Source organism: Dinoponera quadriceps, unplaced genomic scaffold (genome assembly GCF_001313825.1).
Source record: "Dinoponera quadriceps isolate SergipeBrazil2010 unplaced genomic scaffold, ASM131382v1 scaffold479, whole genome shotgun sequence".
In the NCBI taxonomy this organism is placed as follows: Eukaryota; Metazoa; Arthropoda; class Insecta; order Hymenoptera; family Formicidae; genus Dinoponera; species Dinoponera quadriceps.
This window is the reverse complement of record NW_014554586.1, coordinates 170,922-193,347: the sequence shown is the minus strand read 5'-3', so window position 1 is coordinate 193,347 and position 22,426 is coordinate 170,922. Positions and strand designations below refer to the sequence as shown.

Genomic DNA, 22,426 nt, shown 5'->3' with positions numbered 1-22,426 from the left:
TATTAATTGTACGTTTATAATCATATATAACTGTACCATCATTTCATATATAATTATATATTTTTATATATGGATATTTTCTCTATATAATCTTAATTTGAGCACCTTTGAATATTTCTTAAATTAAACAAAATGGGAAGAAAAATTTCAGACAAAAGTCGTAGGGTTTCGAGGACACAAAGTAGTGACCTTACTTCGTTATACAGTCAACAATTCAAGGTTATTTCAAGGTTAACTTCATTTTTCTAATGGAATTGTATAATTTTTTATCGCGCCTTTTTGCGATTTTCAAGGCTGTGTTCGGGAATATATATTGAGGGTTTACGTTGCGGCGGTTTTACGTTGATCATGCAAACGTTTGATTGCGGCTGCTAATAGTCAGATTTTAGGTTACCGTGTAAAACGTGGTCTACAATGGGCAGAAGTATGTTCACAAGAATAAGAAATTAACCACTCATAGTCGATTATTCTTCTTGTATTCGAATATGATTGGTCAATTTCTTATTCTTGAGTGAACATACTCCTACTGTCGACCATGTTTAAACGTAGTCACTGTCGTTAAAAGTTACAAAATATGCCTACCAATGTTGAAACACGAGCGCTTCGGCGATTAAGCTCCGTTTCTCGTTTCGTTCCGCATTTCGAACTTGTGTTCGCGCGCTATCTGATTTTTCGGTTGCGCAACGCGCGACGCGCCGCGTACGTGAAACTGTGCGTGTGTGCGTGTGTACGTATGCTGTTCCCCGCGCCTGCGATAGAGCGCCACGCTTCGTGAGTGTATGTACGGTGAATCGTTGAACAGATATCGCGAACGGTGCTGCTCATCGTGCGAGATCGCATTTACGTGAGTAACGTCGTCGCGTCGTCGTTGTGAGGTCTTCATTGAGGATTCCGTTTTGCGCGACGGACAGCAGCAGCGGGCGCGAAAAAAAAGGGTAAGCAACGAGACCGCCATCATCCGCCGACGACGATGTAGCCTAACAAAATGGCCGCCGCTCGTCCTCGATGGTACTGTTTACCCGTTAGGGGAACGTCGAGCGAGCGCGCTTATCGATTCCTCGTTACCGCGTTATTCGCGTAGTGCATAGTGTCGTTTAGTCGATCGTCGTTCGGATCGCTGACGCGTCACTCGCAAGATTTCGTCTCACCGCAGGTGAACTGTGCACGGCGGCGGCATCGTGGTGCACCGTTCGACGGGCTGTTGTAATCGTCGTCGCAACGGCGGCTCGGGGGCTTTTATGAGGGAACGCGACGTCTCATCAACGCGGCCGCGCGCCGTCCGGATGCCCAAACGACGGGATATGCTACCTCCAATTGAATTGGCGAGATCGCTGGCACTCCTTCGAACGTAGCTCTTTCGCGTATTATTAGGTAGTCATAACCTTAATTGCGCTTGGCTTTGTGTCGCGAATTTTTCGCGCTACTCCGCTTCCGCCGGCGTCACCCACCACGTGTGTGTGTGTGTGCGTGTGTGTGTGTGTGTGTGTGACCGTATCGTTCGCTTCGCCAGGTCGGAAACATGTCGAGCTCGTACATTGTCGAGCCGCAGGACGGCGGGTCCGAGAAGAAGGACGATACGTTGATCATAGTTTTCAACGACGATGGAACGATATCCGTCGACCAGGCGACGCTGCAGAACTTGATAAGTAAGTGGTTGCTATGGAATTCGCAGGTAGATTTTTGTGTTATCGAATGATAATGCGAGGAAGCCAAGGTTTAGCTATGAATTTGGAATCCTGGCCTTTGTCCTGTTGTTCTTAACTTTTAAGAGATCTGTTGAGAAGGCTTGTTCTGAGATTTCCAAATACTTTATGTTCTATGAGACACGTGTTGCAATAAATTGTTTATTAACATTTCAGTGAATCAAACGAACGCTAATGTTAGCGTGGTAAGACTAGGACAAACCGAGGCAGACGTTGAGAATGGAGACATTACCTTGACAGTAGACCCACCGCCATTTACGCATCCGACAGCAAGCTCGGTAAGCGCCAATGCCAGCACCGACCTCGGTGGATTGGTAGATCCTTTTATGGAGATGGATCCAGAACAGTTGGAAAGATTAGAGACAGCTCTCCAAAGCGAAGAGGCAAAGCAGATACTTGGGGAGAATGTCACTGCGATGCTTGGTACTTTATATTATTATTTTTTTTTCCGTTTAAGCTCCTCCCGTTCCTTTCTTTACGTGATTGCGACGCTACGTATAAGAGCATTTTGTTTTCATTGGCGATACTTGTAGAACTTTATCGATATTGACACACGTAAACTCGTGCAACCATGCGAATGCACCTTTTACTTCTCTGTGGTTTGATACAGTCTCCTAGCGTTTGGGATTCCTGTACTCTCTTTTCTCTTTTTAGATATGCTGTCTGTAGAGGAGTTGCAGAATTCGATACGGTACAGCATACAATTGGATCATTGTTACACAACCAGATTGTCACCCAGTGATCCGATACCAAGGGACCCATTACCTATTGCCGATTCGCCCGAATCTAACGATGTGCAGTACATGCATCAACCAGTATCCCCTCGAACATCCGTAATGTCGTCATCTGTCAGTGACGTAGATAATACCGGGGTTAAGGGCAAGAATATCGTCAAGAGTGTAAATGTAATTTTCACGATGTTATAAATATTTATATATATTATAAAACATCATCTCATAAAGTAAGTTCGATTGCTTCTGACAAAATTAATGTCTCCATGGACACTTCAGGTTAAGCACGTCAGTAGACCGGTACGTAAAGCTGCTGTATCCACACCTACAAATGTAAATGTGCTTCCAAGAGCTAATACGAGCATCAGTGGAACACCTAAATTGTCAGGACATGCCGTACCAAGGAATATAAATGCCCAGCAAACATCTGCCAAAGGTATCACAACACTAATATGAATATAATATTCAAATATTTTGTGTGTGTGTGTGTGTGTGTGTGTGTAAAATAATGTTTGTGTTATTACGAAAATCAGTATTAACGTTTTTATGTTCATTAGTATGAATGTTAAGGTCACGACGCAAGATTGTCATAGTCATTCTTATAGCACAAGGAAGGAACAATGAAGAGGAAGATGATGATGAAGTCTCAGAATCATCTACAGAATCTTCTGAGTCCGAACCACCGTCTGATAATGATAACGATTCGGATTTTGGACCTCGTGGTACAAAGAGATCAAATATCAGGGCTCGAGGAGGTCGGAAAGGTCTCACCACAAGGGGTGGTAGCATGGCAGCTGCTCGAAGAAGAGGTCAAAACAAGCATCTGGATATGGAGCAAGTGCGGCGATTAGACATGGAAATGGCTGCTGCGGTTAATGCGATGAAAGGCTCTGAGAAAGATGACAGATCCGGTTAGTAAAACAATTATTTATAATCTACTGAAAATATAAGGAAAGGATTTAAGGACGTGTTATACTTGATGATAAAAGTGGAACTCATTTAATTAGTATAAAATGGATTGAAAGATATCGCGATAATTTCCTTCGGGTTAATTTTACACTGAAATAAAATATTTAAGACGTTTATATTATTATTGTTATTATTATTATTATTATTGTTATTGTTATTATTATGTAAACACGTAGTATATATTTTTTTTACATTTCCAGAGCGGTTTAGTCCTACCAAGCCTAAGAGGCTGGTGAAAACTCTCGGTGGTAAGAAGAAGGAGGAGTCACAGTTCACGGAGACATCCTCGTCTGTGCCCGAAGAAACGCCGGTGGTGCAGGAGAAACCGTTGCAAACGACGAATCAAGTGAAAGCGAATCTGATTAACGCCAATATGATCAAAGGCGACATGATACTGACAAAACCCGGTCAGGGAAGGAGCAATCAGAAGGTTACCTTTATTCAGAAGCAAATTCTGATGAAACCGAACGAACTGAAGAACATCGGTATTAAGAAGCCTGTGATGGTCTCCAAGGGAAAATTCGTCAATCAACCCAGTACGAAGATCTTCGCGACTAAGGATGGAAAATTGATACATGTACCAATAACAACGAAGACGGTCAATCCGAGCGCGCAGGTTACCCAAGTAAAGACGATGACGCTGATTCAGCAGTCTGTGGTAGCTCAGCAGCAGCAGCAACCAGTGCAGAGCGCCAACCAAGGATTGCCGATGCAACAATTGAAAACTGTCATGTCGGCCAGCAGCAGCACACCGCCAAAGATCAAACCTAGTGATATAAAGAAGGAGAAGAGAAAACTAGACGGTAGCATAGAGTCGCTATCGAAAGCAGAAGAGACCACTCCACTTCCTACGAAGTTCGCGGACAAGGCATTGGATAGTCAGTATCAGTCAGTCGTTAATTGGTTAGCTCGACAGTGGTCGCGCGGATGACAGGTATCATCCATGCGTACTAAAGTGCATTTCCCGAAAAAAATACAAACATCTATCTTGCGTCTTCGCGTACTTGTCAGTCAAGGACTGCGATGTGTTCATTGCGGGAAATTAAAAACGACTCGCGTCCAGGAACACGAAGTCGTTGTTTCTCTGCGGGAGAGAGCGTAATAAGACCATTAGGATATCTTGATGACGAAAGATGTATAAATTGGACTTGTCCAAATCATTGTAAATATGATACTTGCTTCTAAAATGATGATTACCTATATGTCGTATTTAAACAGATCATTCCCGAAACAATGTTAATCTTGTGATTTGTTCCCGATGTTTTTTTTTCCTGTTTTTGTTCTTAAATCGAAGAAAATAAGTGAAGATTGTTTTAGTATTGTTTCAAATAAGATCCTTTAAAAAATTGTTATTTTCGCATAAATAAATATTCTTTTCTAAAGCGATTCTTTTTTGGTGGTTTTTTTTTTTCTATGATTTCTTCGAAGATGTTAATTTATAACGGAGGACATTTGTCATCCACGCGACCATTTTTTGTTGCATTTATGTATGCGACTATTTCAGGGTTGCCGATAAGATAATCGCACGTCTAAGTGTCAAAATATTCGTTCACAGGCGCGAAGAAGCATCTGAAGAAGGAGAGCAGGAAACCTCCGGCGTATGTAGCGGATACCTTAGGTCCGGCGCTCTTCTCGACACCGGACATAATACGACGTGTCGGTACGAACGAAGGAAAGATGCCGGACAACACTGTGACGCCTACGACACCCACGACACCTTCGGCGACAGTAGTGTCAACACCCGGCTCATCGGCCGTTCCTACTTCGCCGACAATATCGTTGAACATCAGTACACCATCTGCTTCAGTCGTAGTGCAGAACGCTGTTCCTAGTTTTAGTAAAAAGACGGCGTCGAGTATATTGGAGCCGTCTATTCAGCCGGAATCACGATTAAGCCTGGATGGTAACAACGTGGCGTCGGGAAGCGAGAACGAATCGAAATCGACGATCAAAGCACCACTGGCTGAAGAATTGCAACCATCTCTAGATTCAGGTACAGTTAAGCGTTAAGGGATTCTCATGTTGTTTCTCTTTCAGTACTGGTTTTCTTGCCTTCTCTATATACGCAAACGATTCTTCAAGGAAAAACTTGGTTTTTATTTACTTTTTTAATCGCAACGCCAATGTAGGAACTCTTGTCTATCGTTTACTATTCTCTATTATATTATTTCGTTTTACTAAATCAAAGAGAAAAAGAATGACGCATCGTGCCGCTCTGTGATAACGTTCTTAACTGAACTAAACCAATATCCTCTCCACCCGCATTATTTTTCTTTTTACATTACTTTATATTGCCAAGGGGGTTCTTCACACGATGTATGCCTCTATGTGAAATTTATGTTTTGCAATGCTGTCGTATGTTTCCTTAGTGCCAAATACCGCTTCGTCAGAGGGAATTATTCAACCTGTGGTACCTCATGTTCCAAATCATGTTGTTTCTAAAAGTAGTAAGTTCTCACTCACACTTATACACTCTACCGAAGAGAATATCGCTTATCTATGACGCTGACTTCCAATTTAATTCTAAACTCTTCAGTTCTTGTTCTTCCCGAGCATTATGTTTATATATGGTTTATTTATATTAGTATAATATTTGTTTATATTCAGCATAACATATACTTGATAAATTTATATTTAGCTCAGTGTTTATACTGAAATTATTAGTAAGTGTAATTTGCGTGCTTGTTCAAGGTGGAATAGAGGGTGAGGAACATTTATTGGCTACTTTAGAGATGGAGGCTAACAAACATGAAGAGGAGCTGCTCGCTGAAGCGTTATTGCTGCAAGAGGAGCTCGGAGTCGACTTGGCCGATCATGTACGAACTTTTATACGTGTATATGATATATCGATTTTACTACTAATTGCCCTTCAGGGTCCTTATTTTGCATCATCTTATGTTACACGTAGTCTGCGCTTGTGGATCCCGCGCCGACAGCGTCGGAACCGTTAACGTCCGGTGGGATGCTTGTGCCTACGTTGATGTCGTCCGAGCAAGAATTGCCCAAACCGGTTGAAGCAGCGCCGATTGTCCAGACTCAAGCGAGTACTCCGCGGGAAGTAGGCAAGAAATCTACAAAAGATGACAAAGAGCCGATACAAATCGTCCGGGGTGGCCGTGTGATCACGTTACCGCCCATCGAGGCACCTGCCACTAGAAGCAAACGGCTACAAGCGAAAGCTGAGACGCTGCAGAAGAATCCCGAGCCGGCGAAGAAGATCGAGAAGTATTCGTGAGTATATTACACGTTGTACTTTTGTGTGTAGTACCTCTTGTTTCTTTAAAGTAACGTAACGTTACTTAATACGAATTTTTCACGTCGACGTAGTCCTCAACAAGTTCAACAAATAATACACAAGGAAGAGTTGAGAACGGGCATGAACACAGAAGAAGATGAGGATGATGACGAGGACGAGGAAGAAAATTCCGACTCGGAGGACGATCCGGACCGATTGTGGTGCATCTGCAAACGGCCGCACAACAATCGGTTTATGATATGCTGCGATGTTTGCGAGGATTGGTTCCACGGCAAGTGCGTGCACGTCAGCAAAGCTATGGGTAAGTGCCATTCGGCTGGAATCTCTGAATCTAAGTCGACGAGATTGGATATTTATTTCGGCGATATCCACGATTCACGTACGTACGCTGGGATAGGTCAACAAATGGAGGAAAAGGGCATAGAATGGGTATGCCCGAATTGTCTCAGGAAGAAGGCCGAGGAAGAGAAAACAAAATCGAGCTCGCAGGTCTCGCCGGTGAAGCAAAAGATCAAGATCGAGCCAACGACGAGCGATAATAATACGGTATCGCAGGCTGTTCTGCCCCTGAAAGAGATATCATCATCGCCGGCAGTCTCGTCCGCCGATTACGCTGCCGTCCCGATTTCCGGCACGATGCAGTGTGTCGTTTGCAAGAAGGAAGCTAGGAACTCGAGCATTTATTGTTCAGACGCGTGTATCCTCGCTCATGCCCAAGAGACTTTAACTAAAGACAAGCCTGACAAACCAACGGGTTCAGGTGCAAAACCTGTGAAACCGTCTGTAACTATCCCGGAAACTACCACTACTACTATCACTACGACTAACGTAAAACCAAAACCCGAGGCTAGAGTGATAGTTTTCGACAGAAAGACCGGCAAAGTGCTTACCGGTAAATAAATCATTTTATCCATCACGATTGTACAAGAACGTATCTCTCTCGTATCTCTCTGTATGTGTATTAATATGTATGTATGTATGAATCATTGATATATTATTGTATTAGGTGCAGAAGCTCCTACAAGATCCAACTTACGAACATGGTTGAAGGAAAATCCAACGTACGAGATAGTAGGAGCTAACAGTCTCAGTACGCTTCAGATAGGCGGGAAGCTCGTCACGCAAATACAAACGACTGGGAAAACTACTGTATGTATAAAATAAGAGGATGCAAAGCAAGTAGATTAAAATTCTTACCGGTATAGGCAAAAAGAATATGTAAGATATGCGTTGCTGTGAACTGAAGTTGCACAAAACGTCAAGAGAAGAAATTATTCAATCATATTGAAAAGTAATAAGGCATTACAAAATAAAAATTCGGCTGTAAGTTTTTGTGGAGGATTTTGGTTGGAATTGTAATGATAATTGTATGATAAATTCTTTTATTATAATTAACTCGCAAAATAAATTTTAGAGTATATAATTGGAATTCTTTAGTGTAACACATACACAATTTCAAACATTATTTAGATAATTTTCAGATTGCCACACTTGTCAACGTATACTCAAGTATGCAAACGAAATGGGAATTTTGTTTTTAGGCAAAAATTACACAGCTGTCTCCGATTAAAGTGCAAACCGTGCCAAAGATGATCTACACGAAAGTAGTTGGATCAAAGCAAACCATTTTGGCGCCCAGTAAGAAAGTCACGATTATTCCCGCCTCGCAGCAAGTGAGCGTGGCGTCGAGCAGCAAGCCGGTGCAACTGAAACAGACGATAATCACGACCGCTGGTAAGAATCCTATAATAATGAAAACAACAGCGTCACCGAAGAGCATCATGCCGATAGTGCAGTCGAAAGTCCAAGCGACAAGCTCGCCAAAGCAGATGCTGGTGAAGAAGCAAGAACCTGCGAAGTCGTTGCCGCTTCAGTCGAAGCAGCAGGCTAAGATAATGCCGATTAAGAAGCCCGAGACGGAGCCCATACGAGTAAATATCAGGAAGACGCTGACGGAATTGTTGTCCAGCCGTATAAAGGAAACCGAGGATCTGAAGCTGACCGACGAGGAGATCGCGGACTTGGCGTTCAACATAGAACTCGAGATGTACAAATATTTCAAGGACACCGGGGCTAAGTACAAAGCGAAGTACAGGAGTCTCGTATTCAACATAAAGGACACCAAGAACCTGACGTTGTTCCGGAAGATCGCGGATCGTTCCCTGACGCCGAATGCGGTGGTGCGATTGAGCCCGGACGAGATGGCCAGTCAGGAACTGGCGGAGTGGCGGGAGAAGGAGACCAAGCATCAGCTGGAGATGATCAAGAAAAACGAGCTTGATCTGATGGCGCAGGCCAAGTCGATTGTCGTGAAGACTCACAAGGGCGAGCAGATAATCGAGAATGACGGCGGGATCGATCACGTCGATCCCAAGACACCGGTGCAGGACATCGTAACCGCGTTGAACAGCGGCGACAGCATAAGCTCCACGGTCGACGACGTCGACAAGGATAAGGACAAGGACGAGAGGTCCAAGTCGCGAACAGACGTGAAGAAGTCGAAGGGTAACACGGACGAGCGGAGGAAGAAGGACAAGGAGAGGGGTAGGGAACGCGACAGTAGCAGGTCGAAGGGCAAGGACCGGCGGGAGAGGAGCCGCAGCCGGCATCGTCACAGCAGAGATCGGGATCGCAGCAAGACCCGCGACAAGAGCAAGGAGAGGAAGTCGAACCGGAGCAAGGAGAGCCGGCGTGAGAAGGACAAGGAGCGAGAGAAGGACAAGGAACGGGAACGGGTTAAGGAACGGGACCGGGCGAACAGGAAGGAGAGCAGAGACAGAGACAGGCACAAGATGAGCAGCGAGCCTCGCACGAGGAATCGCAGCACCAGCCGAGAATCCAAGGACATCGACAAGAGGGACGTCGACGAGCGCAAGACGGAGAAGAAGAAGGAAGTCTCCTCGCCGCCGCCCGCGGAGAAGCCGATAGAGGATCGCCTCTGGCGGCACGTCGAGGACGAGGCGACGACCAACACGATCGACGGGAACGATTCCGATATATCCGACAGGGAGCCCAGTTCCACGGTGACGATCAAGACGCCCGACATCAACGAGGAACCCGAGAGGGACAAGGAGCAGGAGACGGAGAGCCGAGCCGAAGCGCCGAAGGGTACCTCCCAGACCGTTTGGCGTGGCTTCGTCAACATGGTCGACGTCGCCAAGTTCTTCATTACCGCGCAGGAAGTCAGTGGGAACGCCAAGGATCTCATGGACGATCTGCCGGACACCGTCGACGTGGTCGGTAGAATTAGTCACGAGACCGTCTGGGACTACATCTCGAAAATGAAGAGAACAGGCTCGAAGGAAATCCTGGTGATCCGTCTGACCGCCGCCAATGACGAGGAGAAGATTCCTTACATTACTCTATATAGCTATTTGAACAGTAGAAGTCGTTTAGGTGTCGTGGGCAATGTTTCGAAGAACATAAAGGATTTCTACATCATGCCATTCTCGAGTCAGAGTACAATACCGCCGGTGCTCCTGCCGCTCGTTGGGCCGGGCTTCGAGGAGCACAGGCCGCATTTGCTGCTCGGCATCATCGTTCGCAATAAGAAGAAACGTGCGTCGACCATGCAGTCGGGCATCGTCCCGTCGAAAGTGACCAAGAAGGAGAACTCCGACCGAAGTTACACGCCGCCGTTAGTCAGCGTGGCGAAGGAGAAAACTTCGTCGTCGTCGCCGCCGCCGCCGCCACCGTCGTCGTCGTCTTCCCCTATGCTATATCATCACAAAGTGTCTTCTGCGTTAGACCCGGCGAAGGAGAAGCCAGCGACGACGGTGACGCAGATGACTCTGGAGTCTTTGAATAAAGCGCACATAGGTATGTCCTCGCGCGGCATCATCGACACCGCGACGATATGCAAGATCGTGCCGGAATTGTCGTCGAAGATCGACCTGACCTCGTCGCCGAGCAAGGTCACCTTGGACGACGGCGACGAGCCGTACAGTCCCGGCGAGATGGACGATGATATGGACGCCAACGATTCCGCCTCCGGTATCCTCTCGTCCGGCAAGAACAGCAACTCCACGGAGTTGCAGAGGAAGATGGACGAACTGAACCGGCAGATCGAGGAGCAGAAGCAACAGATACAGAATATTAGCTCGTCGTTTCTCGGCGAGACGACGGCCACTCTGCCGGTGAGAATTTTCCCAAGGCTCATTTTTCACGTCGCACGCCTCGAGATTGTTATCACCGTCGTCGTCGTCGTTTTCTCCTGTTGCCCTGCTGTAAATAAAGTTGATTTGAATCTACCGTCATCCCGCCATCTTGCCATCCCGCATCACACCGAGCTGCTCGGGACTGTGGCATATAGAAAAACGGTGGGCAGTAAGACATAAGAAATGAGCGAATTGATCAATCACAGTTGATTATTCTTCCGACGGTAAGGAAATAATCTATTGCGTGATTGGTCAATTTTCGTACTGCTCAAGTTTTACTGTTTGCGTTTTTGTGTGTGCCACAGCCCTTAGATTATTACTTCTGAGAGAACGTGGTCTCTTCTCAAGGAATATGTCCAGTAAACACAATGGTTGAGTCGAGATTGGACGTTTTATAGCGAGAGTGAGAAGACCTGAACTCTGTTGATCGATCATGTGTCGTAGCATATGTGACTGGGTGTAAATAAATCATTTTCAGGGGGGCAACGATAACAATCGCAGTCTAAAAACGCCAAAATAAGTGTCTTTTAGGACCTTATTAACCTTTGTGTTTTCATTGCTGTTTTTCTAACTTAGCTTTTTACATTAAACTGATATCAACGTTCTTGTAAGATTGCGAGAAGTAATATTGTGTATATAGTAAAATTTATATAATATTGAGTTCAATATCAATTACTAAGTAAACGTATATGTATATATGTATATATATATATTTACATATGTATATGTATATATATATATATTTGTTTGTATGTATGTATGTATATTTATTTATTTATTTATTTATTTATTTATTTATACTTACACGTACATGTAGCGATTTAAATTATTAAGCAACAATGGACCGACATGTTCATCGAAGTAGAAATCTGTCAGTAGCTCTATTCCCCTTCTGTCAACGATTCTACTCAACGATGTACTCGGAAAAGACGCGAAATCTGCGAGTCTCACGCGAGGTCTGCAAACACGTTTGACACGATCAAAATATTCCGTTAAAAAAATGTAACTTGACGTTCAAATGTCAACGTCTTATCTCCTCGAGTAACGTCGCGCCGATACGAGACGCAAGCCCGAGATTGTCTCATCGAAGATGACACGTTTGCGTTTCATTGACTGGCAGTGTCGCGCGCGCACAAGACGGTGAAGGCCACGACTCGACTTTTGTTTGCAATCGATTGATATTATATTAGACTTCATCGATATCTCTTATCGCTACATCCGCACGCTGTTTCAGGGTCTGGGGCTGGATCCGCCGAGCAACGACTGCGAGGAGGCCTACAGCCCGTCGGACGTACGTTCTTTCACGCCGCCTCCGCCCATCACCAAGTTCGCGCAGCCAATCCTCGATAAGGTGTCGGACATCACCATACCGCCGAATCTGCAGGAGATTCTAGCGAACGTGAAGCGGCAGGAATCATCGAAAGTCGACCCCTACCTGCCATCCAAGCCTAGCGCGTCGTTCTTACCCGGAACGGTCAACACCGCAGGTTCGCTCTATCAGAATACCGACAAGTACTCACCATCTTCGTCTTCTAGAGTCAGCCAGTCGGAGAAGGCGACGTCGGAGGTGCCGTCGAGGGAGAGCAAGAGCACGCTGAGCACCTTGAGTGACCTGGATCTGATCAAGAAGGCAGAGGAAGAACTGGCCGCCGTTGCTGCGGCGACAGCCGCGGCAACATCAACGATGCCGCCCGTAGCAGCGTCTGCATCATCGCCGTCGGCCGCTTCTCCTGGCACTTCGAGTCTGACGCAGTCACCGATCGCTCCGACGAGCGACACTTCTGTACTATCGCCGTCGCCGCAGCCGGTGCTCTCGTCGTCGTTGTCGCTTCTGCCGGAAGCCGAGGAGAGCAAAGCGATATACAAGCCGAGCCTTCCGGATCCCTTCAAGAAGAGCTACGCTCCGGAACAACCGAAGCCACCCGGCCTCGAAGACGAGGACCTGCCAGTGTTCCCTTCAATTCCGCCGACAGCAACGACGATCGTAGACTCGTCTAAAGCCGCGCCGGCGGCCTCATCCTCTCGCTCGAAACTCATCCCCAAGAGCGGCATTGTGCTGAGTGTCAAGCGAAAGACGAGCGATGACGGTAACACGTGTGCCTCCCCCTCCAAATTGTCGAGGACAAAGTCACGCTGGGGTCAGGGCCCGCCCGAATAAATTGGCCGGATCGCCGCGATCGGTTCAACCCGCGTCACCGTATATATATATATACCGTATACACCGTATATACTATATATATATATAGTGTTTCACGTGCGCTGTTTAGACGATTATCGCAGAACAAACGGATAAACGGATGCCCGTAACTTGTAACATAAATGTACAAGAAGCCTCTGACAGTGGTAACATTCGGAGGTTTCGCCTGAGCGATCATTTTGTGTGCCTGTGTGAGTGTGTGTGTATATGTGAGAAAGAGAGAGAGGAGAGATAGAGGGACGAAGAGGAAGTTGAAAAGAGAGAGAGAGAGATGAGAGAATTGGCATGATCGATGACTGCGAATCATCATCGTGTGGCATTTGCTTGTATCGAATGAACGAATATTCTTTAGGCTTGGTCACCTTCCCGCAATGCATCTCTGAAAAATGCACGTTCGGTGCACCTTCGACGTCGAACGTCGGATGTAGATATACATATATAAGAGCTTTACTACTGATTCTCTTTATAAGAAAGAAAACGCGCGGCACGTCGCACGTGCGGCGGTACGATTTGTACAAGAACCTTATTTGCGAAAGAGAGAGGGAGAGCCCCTGACGTCATCCTGTTTCCGGCCCACCTCTCTATCCACCGCATCCCTCGATTGCTGCTGAGCGAATTTTCTACGGGAGAGAAAAAAGAAAGAAAGAAAGAAAACTTCACTCTCGCGCGACGAGACAGCGTCGTATTCTATCTCTCGAGACTTGTTTCTCCATCTTCCAGAGTAAGCTCGAAATTTACCCAGCGATGATACGTGTTTTATTTTCTCAGCGAGAGAGAGAGAGAGAGAGAGAGAGAGAGAGAGAGAGAGAGAGAGAGAGAAAAAAAGAGATACCGAGAGTAAGTGTTACGTAGGTAAGTTGATAAATTTATCTAACGATAAGTATGCGGAGATGGTTTTTAACTACATAGCGGTGTCGCCGCGGATTTGTAGGTGCGTTATCGATGTGCCGATTGCTGTAAAGAAACTTGTTTAGAGGAGCGTGAAAATCGCGGGACAACATCCGCCTGATTTTCACTCGCGCATGCGCCGGATCGTTTGTCGAGAATTTATCGTCCGTGCGCGCGCGCGCGCGTGTGTATCCTTGTAAATACCAAAGCGAAGGGATGAATAAAAAAAGAAACTCGACGTTTACGATCGTGCTCGACACGCGATGTCTCATGTAACGGGTATGTATATGTATATACATATATATATATATATATATATATATATAAGCGAGTCGAAAAGTCTCTGTAATATATTTTATTAAAAGACTCTTTGCCTCCTTTCGTCAGAATGTTCAGCTTAGACTTTAACGCAAGATCGGATTCACTGCAAAGCCCAGATCTGCAACTTCGTTATCGAGTAGGTGTTGATTTTTTCAGAGCGATATTGTAGCAGGAATAATCGGTTAAACAGTTAACTCGGAAGGAGGAAGTTGAAGGACAACGGTGAAATGTTTTACGCGAGTGAAAAGACCATTTTGTCCGTTTGAAGACTCAGTTACTTTGCGACGCGACTCTCTTCTCTTCGATTGTCCGTTGAAATGTGCGACGAGTGTTACGAACTAGAAAATGCGTCAGCTTTTTTAGAGCGCATATCCCTGTATTCCACCGGCAATATGCAAAAAGATTTGCCCAACGTCGTGTTCGACCAGACCATGCAATTTGGCTGTCGGCTACATGTGATTTACGTACGTGTTGTGGCTAATGTTGGATTTTGCGCATAAACTCGACTCACGTGCACGTCTCGTGCAATATATCCAGCTGTCAGTTTGTCACTTCTCTCTTCCATAACGCGGGAAATCTCACCGAGCTATCGGGACCGGAGCATCATCATTATTCGGAACGTTTAATTATACACGGATTATTTGCGGACAAGCGTACGTAGCACATCGTTGCGAGAATCAAAATTACCTAAGCTTGATTTTAGATTTTTAGATTTTAGATCAGACAATCTGTGATGTGCGGCAGAACGTCGAGCAGAATTTTGCTAGTTTTTTTTCTTTTCTTGGAAAATTTGAAAGAAATCGTATACGTTACACATGTGATACGTTTACACATGTGATTCCGCGATTTTTCTCCGAAATTTTGCCCCGAGTTTTGTCGCAACTTACAAATCGTCTAGCGCGTGTGGATTCTAACATAATTTCTTTGTAACTTGTTCACACTCTCTTTACCGATTTTCCAGGAGTCTCTAATGTTTGTAGGCGACAAAACCGTTTGCGTTTATACTATCAAATTTGTATAGCATCATGCGGCTTCCTCTAAAAGTCTAAGTGTCCAAGTGATGAATGTATGATTCAGGTTTTTCGTTCTCGAGAAGATTCAGAGAAACGATTTTATGAAATTTTTCCCCGCTGTTGATGAGACCTCGATGAGACTCTCTGTCGAGATGCAAACGAGTTTTCTCACCTTGCGTTTCGAGAAAAAGGGAAACGCATAGCAGCGCACGTTTGATATACGCCGTTTTTATATTCTGTGTGTATTCTCACGTCTCTTTCTTCCAACTCCTTATCGATTAGCGAGATGCAAAATATACAGCATGTACTCGCGGAGCAATCGATAATACAGGTCGACGTTTGCATTACGAAGTAAATTTTGAATGTCACAATTACCGTGAGAATCGTATTACTCTTTGTGCAAAATAACTGTGAGCACACACACCTATGTTTGGTGAAGATTACACCCGCGAAGACGCTCTTGTATTTTTTTATATGTATAGCTGAGAGAACGTAGAGAGAAAGAGAGAGAGAGAGAGGGGGGAATTGAATTTTCATTTGTTTATCAGGCTATGATAGTGCTGAGCTAATCCCAGCAGTCTAATTTTAAACACGACAATTGAGCGTCGCTATAATCTAGCGTAATACGGTGGGATTGCTATATATATATTATGTTATGTAGAACACATTTATTATACAGTACTACGTCTACGTTTAAGGATCATTTTCTAACGATTCTAAGCCGTCTTACTTTTCTCATCCACTTTTGTACCGCGATCCCCGGATGATATGGCGCAACAATTTATTATTGTTATTGTATCATCATTATTGACATTAGTCTTAATCACAAAGGTAATCACGTATATGCGTATGCGACTGTCGATTTGTTTTTAATCATTTACGTCTTTTCTCCTCGCGCTTTCGAACGATAGGCACGCACGTATTATATATTCCGCGAGAGTATACATTTGTATCAATCACGGAGCGTAGACTGCGTGAGACACATTACAGAAAGTTTATAACGATTTTATAATTGCGCAATCGCACATAATAATAGCCGCATTTAGCGATTAACTGGCGAATCTGTCTATAATAATAAAGGATTAAGAAATAATGTTGCTTCTTGTTAGCTCCCGACATTGAAGATCATCTGTCTAGCGATTTTGTCGATGTCCTCAGAATGTAAGATTGAAAAGTGTCTTCGTGGAAGAAGTGAAATTATTTACTCGATATTTGAAAAGTATTCGTGTGTGTACATGTTTAATTATTATTATCATATCGATCACAGGAGTGTTCTCCGAAAGAAAAAAGCTTACATCATTGCGCATTGTTTTTTCAGTCTCAAGATTTGGATTTAATTTGTAATTTTAGATGAGTAATCTTGTTCAACTGAAAATAGAATACATGGAATTAAAAGAAAAGGGGGAAAATGCTCTAAAAAATTTATTTAAAAATCCTGCTCTGTGCGCCCGTTTTTTCCAGCCGATTGTTAGGTCCGTTCTTTTTGGATACATCATATCGCACTTCTCGTGCATGAAAGTGAAGTAAATTTGTAGTCGAGACTCGAAAGAAAAAGAGACAAGGAAGAGTGCAAGAAAGTACAGAAATTGCGCGGCTGAAGGGAGCGAATCTGTCGTCGAATTATTCCAGTTTTAGAATAATCACAAAAAGAGAGAATCCGAAGTTACTTCCTTATCGGTCGAGCTGATATCGCATCGTCGTTCGCTTTTCAACTTCGTATTTACGTACTCTTCGCATCATTTTTAAACACTTACTGTCGTCATCGATTTCCGAGTCACGATACACAGATATCTAGATACGCGTCCGACCTGAAGAACCGAATTGATGGAAAGCGGCAGGCGTCTTTTGCGGAATTTTCAAATCAGGCAATGCCCGTCCGATCCGCGCGAGTCGCCGGTGTCGCCGGGTGCTTCCGCTCTCGTGGAGCCACGGCACTTCCGGGCCGGCCGAGTCGTCACTATCGTCCATTTTTCCTGACACGCGCAATGAGGAAGGTAAGGCCATTTTGTCTGGAGGTTCGACGTGGCGGCCGGATCGAGAGGCGTCCCGAGGATCGACGATGGTTATCCGTGAGTATCATAGTGACACGTACGATCACGTCGTCCTTCGTTCTTCGATCGAAATTTGAGCGAAATGTGCCGATGCGCGCCGAAGAGCGCGAACGCCTCGCGTGTTTTAGCTGCGCCGGTCGGTTGTCTGCGTGTCCGGTGAAATCACTCAAATACTCGTCGCACCCTTTCCGCGATCGATTACTCGCTATTCGCGAATTCTCGAATAATCTCTGCTCGAATAATGCGTGGCAACGGGATTCTACACTACCAAAGTTTCGTTCGAAACACTCCCACCGGTAGATGCGTTCGTCCTTACTCGGCGTCAGGCTTAACCGCGATCTCGCCGGATACGACGAAGTGCGTTACGTTATAATAGGTTATAAATTTTGGTTCGACCGGTCGTAGGCCCGGTTTCACCGACGTGAGTTGATCAGACCGGTCGATTAAATTCAGTTCCAACGGAAGAGCTGCATTTAATCGACCGATCTGATTAACTTGCGTTGGTGAAACCTGGCCTTAATCGCAAGAAATAAATATTCTTACCATGTTCCGTAATTTTAGTAACCGTGCTACCGCTGGTGCTGGTGGCATTAGGCGTGTATTCCACGCATGCCGAAGTCTCGTCATCAACGAATTCGTACTTGTCGGTAGCTGATAAGGCTCGTTTGAAGAGCATCCTTGAGCCGGGATTCCAGTCACAAGATGTGCCCACTGTATATTACGCCGTTAGCGGGTACAAGCTTCTTGGAGAAGCGATACCAAAAACCGATGTAATTATCTTAACTCATTTGATATATAGCATCTTTTGGGAAAAAAATTGATACGTTCAAATTATATGATGAAAAATGCATTTCTTTTGAAACTTAATGATTGTGAGATTAGTCTTCCTGATAATAGTATTTTCTTCATTATGACTTCACATGTAATATCTTGTAATTGTTATATTGACAGTATTCACTTGTTTTCTCAGGCTATTTGCAAGTATCTGATAAAGTCCAATGAGGAAAATATTACTCCTGAAACAGCGTTCTATCTCGCCTCTACATGGAAAACTATTGCAAGCTGTCCTGACTTTCCTACAGGTGCTTTGACAAAGGTAATATACGATAACGGTATCAATCGTGAGATACATAAAATGACCAATATAATGATGCATCAAAATAACTTTCGTTCTACTGCACAAACAGTGAAGACAATTATTATTACTGAATGAAATACTTCGTGAGATAAATATATTATCTGTGAATCACATAGAATGTTACATGAGAGAATTATGTTCACACAGGTATTGACGAGTATTGTACAGAAGGATACTTCCACGCTGCCTGATTTGTATTACGCGGTGAGTGGCTTAACGGCTTTGTCACAGAAGGTACCCGCTGCCAGAGTCGAAAAGTTGGTCAAATTAATACAGGCGGCCTTGCGAAAGGATGATAGTCTGTGGAAGTGAGTCGCTACATATTTATCGGCGAATTCTCTGATATCTTTTTTCGCGAATAATACGAGCTGATTCAATTTTACTTCGTTAGCTTGGGCTACACATTCCACATTGCCGCAGACATAGGCGCTCCAGCTGCATTTGCTTTCGACCGCATTGAGGATGCTGTAGTGCAAGCCGACGAAGTGGATGGCCAATACTTGCAATTCGAGGGTGGCCTTTCCATCACAAGTAGGGTTTTCAATCTTCTTGTAATCAATCTTTCATCCTGGATATTTGACTTCAAGTATTAATTCACTTCAAACGTTTCCTCAGGCTTCCTCGTCAATGGTATTCTCAAATTATCAACCTCGTTGAACAAGAAACTACCGTTGAACTTCCAGCAGATCGTCAAGTTCAGCAATTATATTCTCTCGCGGCGTTCCGTGCAGACTTCGAAGGGCGTCACGAACTTGCTGTCTGCTTTAACTACTCTGGCCGTTGAAAGTCCCGAGAAGCCCGTTTGCATAACCCTGGCTGATGGGGGAAACAGTGTTTCTAATCAGCAACCATTGGTCACAGTCAAGGTTTGCGATATCCTCGGTCAGGCACTGCCAACTGTGCCTAAGGTTGTCGCCAACTCCGCCACGAAAGTGGGATACGATGTAGTTGTCTTGAATAAGGAGAATTTGCAGCAGCTCCCAACTGACAAGTAAGCGAAATTCGATAGAATGCATTTATTTTACAAGGAGTCAGCTTTTCGATTCGCATGGATATCACAAATTATACGTACAATACATACTTAGTCCCCAATACTTTACTGAATTAGCCTTTCTATGCTGATATCAGCTATACCTTGGGGTATAGTCACAGTTGTTGAGTCCCTTAAACCTTCTTTGATATATAATTAAGGTTAAGAAATTCAACATACATTTTTATTTCTCCTAAACATATACTTCATGTGTTATATACTTCAACGTGACATGACGTTCTGCGTGTTTCTTCCGTAGAACTCTGTTCACGATGAATCTTATGAATGTCAAGCCTGACCGCGGTTTCTACAAGATATCGATAACTGCAGCGTCCGTAACAAATACGATTACCGTGAAGGTCTTGTCTGAAACGATACTGGATTATCTGGAAATCGGTACTGGCGATGCCGACCAAACTACTCAGCCGAAACTCACGAGGTACTTATGTAATTTCTTTTTCATGACTTCCTACAACATTTTACATTTTTATCGAGAGAAATATACAGGTGTCGCGCTTTAATTACAACTTTTGCCTAAAATATTTTTTCTACGATTTTTACAAAAAACTATTTTAGACAAAAGTTGTAAAGTTTCGAGGGAGAGAATACCGTGACCTTAAATTGCCCTTGAATGGCGTTTTTCAAAGTCAACTTCATTTTTTTTTTTTTAGAATCGCATGTATGTTTCACATTTTTTTGTGTTTCAGGATAAACACAGTATCCCCTTCAGGCAAACTCGAGCACAAGGTAGAAGCTGATTCTCAGCAGAAACTAGTCATGCGATTTTTACTGCGAGACTCCGCCAATAAGAAACCGATGCGCGTGCATCAAGCCTTTGTGCGTCTCACGTCTGTTGCCGAGTCTAGCAATAACAAGCAGCGCGGTCATGAAATTTTCTTCGTTGCCGAGCCTGACGCTAATCACGTCTATAAATTTGATATGGTAATTTTCCAAGTTCTCATGTTGTTCCTTTCACACAGACTCGTTCCAATACGATGCGAATGTTTCAAATGATATTTCAGCCAGTGGGAACAGCAGCTGTGAATTTCGGTCATCAGAGCGGTGATTATGACGTCGAACTGATCATTGGCGACGCGGTGATCAGCAATCCATTCCGCTTCAACATCGGCACGGTGACTTTGAAGTTCCCCGAGGTGACCGCGATGGAAGGTACCGACAAAAATACCTCTTATAAGCAGAAGCCAAACGTGTACACCACCAAGCCGGAGATCAAGGTAATTCTTTCATACGCTTGTTTAAGCCTATGTAAAACACGCCAATGCTCGTTAGTGGCAAAGATCCCTCGATGATTTTGTCACCTCCAAAACATTGGCAGAGGAATGTGTCAAAGTTCATATACTATATTTCCAAATATGATACTGTTTGGTGGTATTCTTCGTATCTTGACGGACACCGGCTCTCGTGAGACAAATTACAACTGTCGTTCAATTATTTCTCCCTAAAATCTACCGTTGTATTTTTCATTTCAGCATATGTTCCGTGAACCCGAACGTAGACCGCCTGCCTTTGTGTCCAACCTCTTCACGGGGCTGTGTTTGTCACCGGTCTTGCTGTTGCTGATCTTATGGGCACGACTAGGTGTCAACATTTCAAATTTCCCGCTGTCTCTCAGCGCAATTGCATTCCATCTCGGATTAGGAGGTAGATCTCAACCCTTGCTAACATAACATACGTATATGTTACACCACGCGCCCGATTTTGCTTGACAGATGATGATGTACACGAGTCTTGTCTGTTTTCTTCGGGCGTATAGCAAACCGTGATGTTTTCGCAAATGTGATCGCATTCATCGCCACATTTGTAGCCCGTAATTCACTACAAACCCTCACTAATTTGCGCGTATCGTAGAACCTCTCCTTCCTTTGTAAATCCGCCGAATAAATTTAGTTTTGCCGCGACATCGATGCGATATTAATTAATCTTTGGTGGTTGTCTCATTCGTAGGTATTTTCGTACTGTTCGGTATCTTCTGGCTGAAGCTCAACATGTTCGTCACGCTGCGATACCTCATCGGTCTGGGCGTCGTTACATTCCTCGCCGGCAATAAGATGCTGTCTCACATAGCGCACAGGCATACGTCGCAACGTTGAGCCACGCTTGGACATACTACGAAGACTCTGAATATCGTGTCGCGTGATCGCGATTGACAGTGCAGGAGAGAGAGTGCGTAATACATTGACTAAAAGACTGCCGTTAGTTTCAAGTGGCCGATATGTAGTAAAAACAAAAGTAATCGTCGGGCTCTTTTCTCTTTTTCACTTGCCACAGATGTACATAGAGCACGAGATATCGTATATTTTGTTTATTGCATTTCTCTACTGTTCTTTATCGTTCAACGGCGCGAGAAGACGCGTGGAGACTCCTGTTTTTGTTTTATTTTCGCGTCAACGATTATATAGACTTCTGATGATCACTAAATTCTAATCTTAGCCCGCAAATTCGGATTTCTGCTCTGCAAAGCACGACTATAGCGATAGTTGTTCAAAGAGAACTATCTCTATAACCTTTACCTATGTCGTTATATTTTTAAGTAATAATATCACACACACACACACAGAGCAAAGAGTAAAACAGCGAATGTTAAGTTTTGCGTTTACATTCGGAACAAATGAGTTATATAAAATTTTATACGTATCATGTATATGCTGAAGGCTGCCACTGTAATTGCAGTGTCCTGCTTGGTGAAGTGGGGTCGTTAAGCCTGCAGCTGCATTAAAGAAAACGTGATAGAATATGTTCGTCTCAAAGATGGGGGTAACATTAAATTATTTTATATTTTACTCCACTCTTTCCTCTTACCTTCCGCGTCATGTAAGAGTGAAGACATTCGCGTAAACGATTCGCTTCGCTCCTCAATTCGTCCCTCTCCGACCGCAATTGTACAGTGCTCACCTGCGCAACGCCGACTCGTCGCCAGAAATGCGTCAGATCTTGATAATCTTCCGCGATCT

The 22,426-nt window shown here is 44.3% G+C and overlaps 2 protein-coding genes across 6 annotated transcripts; both read left to right on the top strand.

Moving 5' to 3' along the window:
- Nucleotides 1-518: 518 nt before the first annotated feature.
- Nucleotides 519-13,826, top strand: LOC106752221 (death-inducer obliterator 1). 5 transcript variants are annotated; one of them, XM_014633760.1, is made up of 17 exons: nt 519-935; nt 1,154-1,371; nt 1,511-1,646; nt 1,860-2,126; nt 2,358-2,608; nt 2,714-2,870; nt 3,040-3,345; nt 3,604-4,281; nt 4,959-5,396; nt 5,773-5,850; nt 6,095-6,219; nt 6,312-6,634; nt 6,731-6,960; nt 7,057-7,551; nt 7,666-7,808; nt 8,201-10,795; nt 12,051-13,826. In XM_014633760.1, the coding sequence occupies exons 3-17, from the start codon at nt 1,520-1,522 to the stop codon at nt 12,972-12,974; spliced, it is 7,137 nt and encodes a 2,378-aa protein (XP_014489246.1). In that variant the 5' UTR covers nt 519-935; nt 1,154-1,371; nt 1,511-1,519; the 3' UTR covers nt 12,975-13,826. The 5 variants fall into 5 exon arrangements, with proteins under 5 accessions (XP_014489246.1, XP_014489250.1, XP_014489251.1 ...); XM_014633764.1 differs by lacking the exon at nt 1,154-1,371; XM_014633765.1 differs by lacking the exon at nt 5,773-5,850.
- On the top strand, nt 13,299-22,255 carry LOC106752189 (dolichyl-diphosphooligosaccharide--protein glycosyltransferase subunit 2). The gene is made up of 12 exons (XM_014633716.1): nt 13,299-13,437; nt 17,074-17,304; nt 17,848-18,056; nt 18,257-18,382; nt 18,572-18,732; nt 18,816-18,955; nt 19,040-19,415; nt 19,714-19,893; nt 20,162-20,396; nt 20,477-20,689; nt 20,945-21,116; nt 21,420-22,255. Exons 1-12 carry the CDS (start codon nt 13,299-13,301, stop codon nt 21,563-21,565), a joined length of 2,328 nt encoding a protein of 775 aa, XP_014489202.1. The 3' UTR covers nt 21,566-22,255.
- Nucleotides 22,256-22,426: the final 171 nt, after the last annotated feature.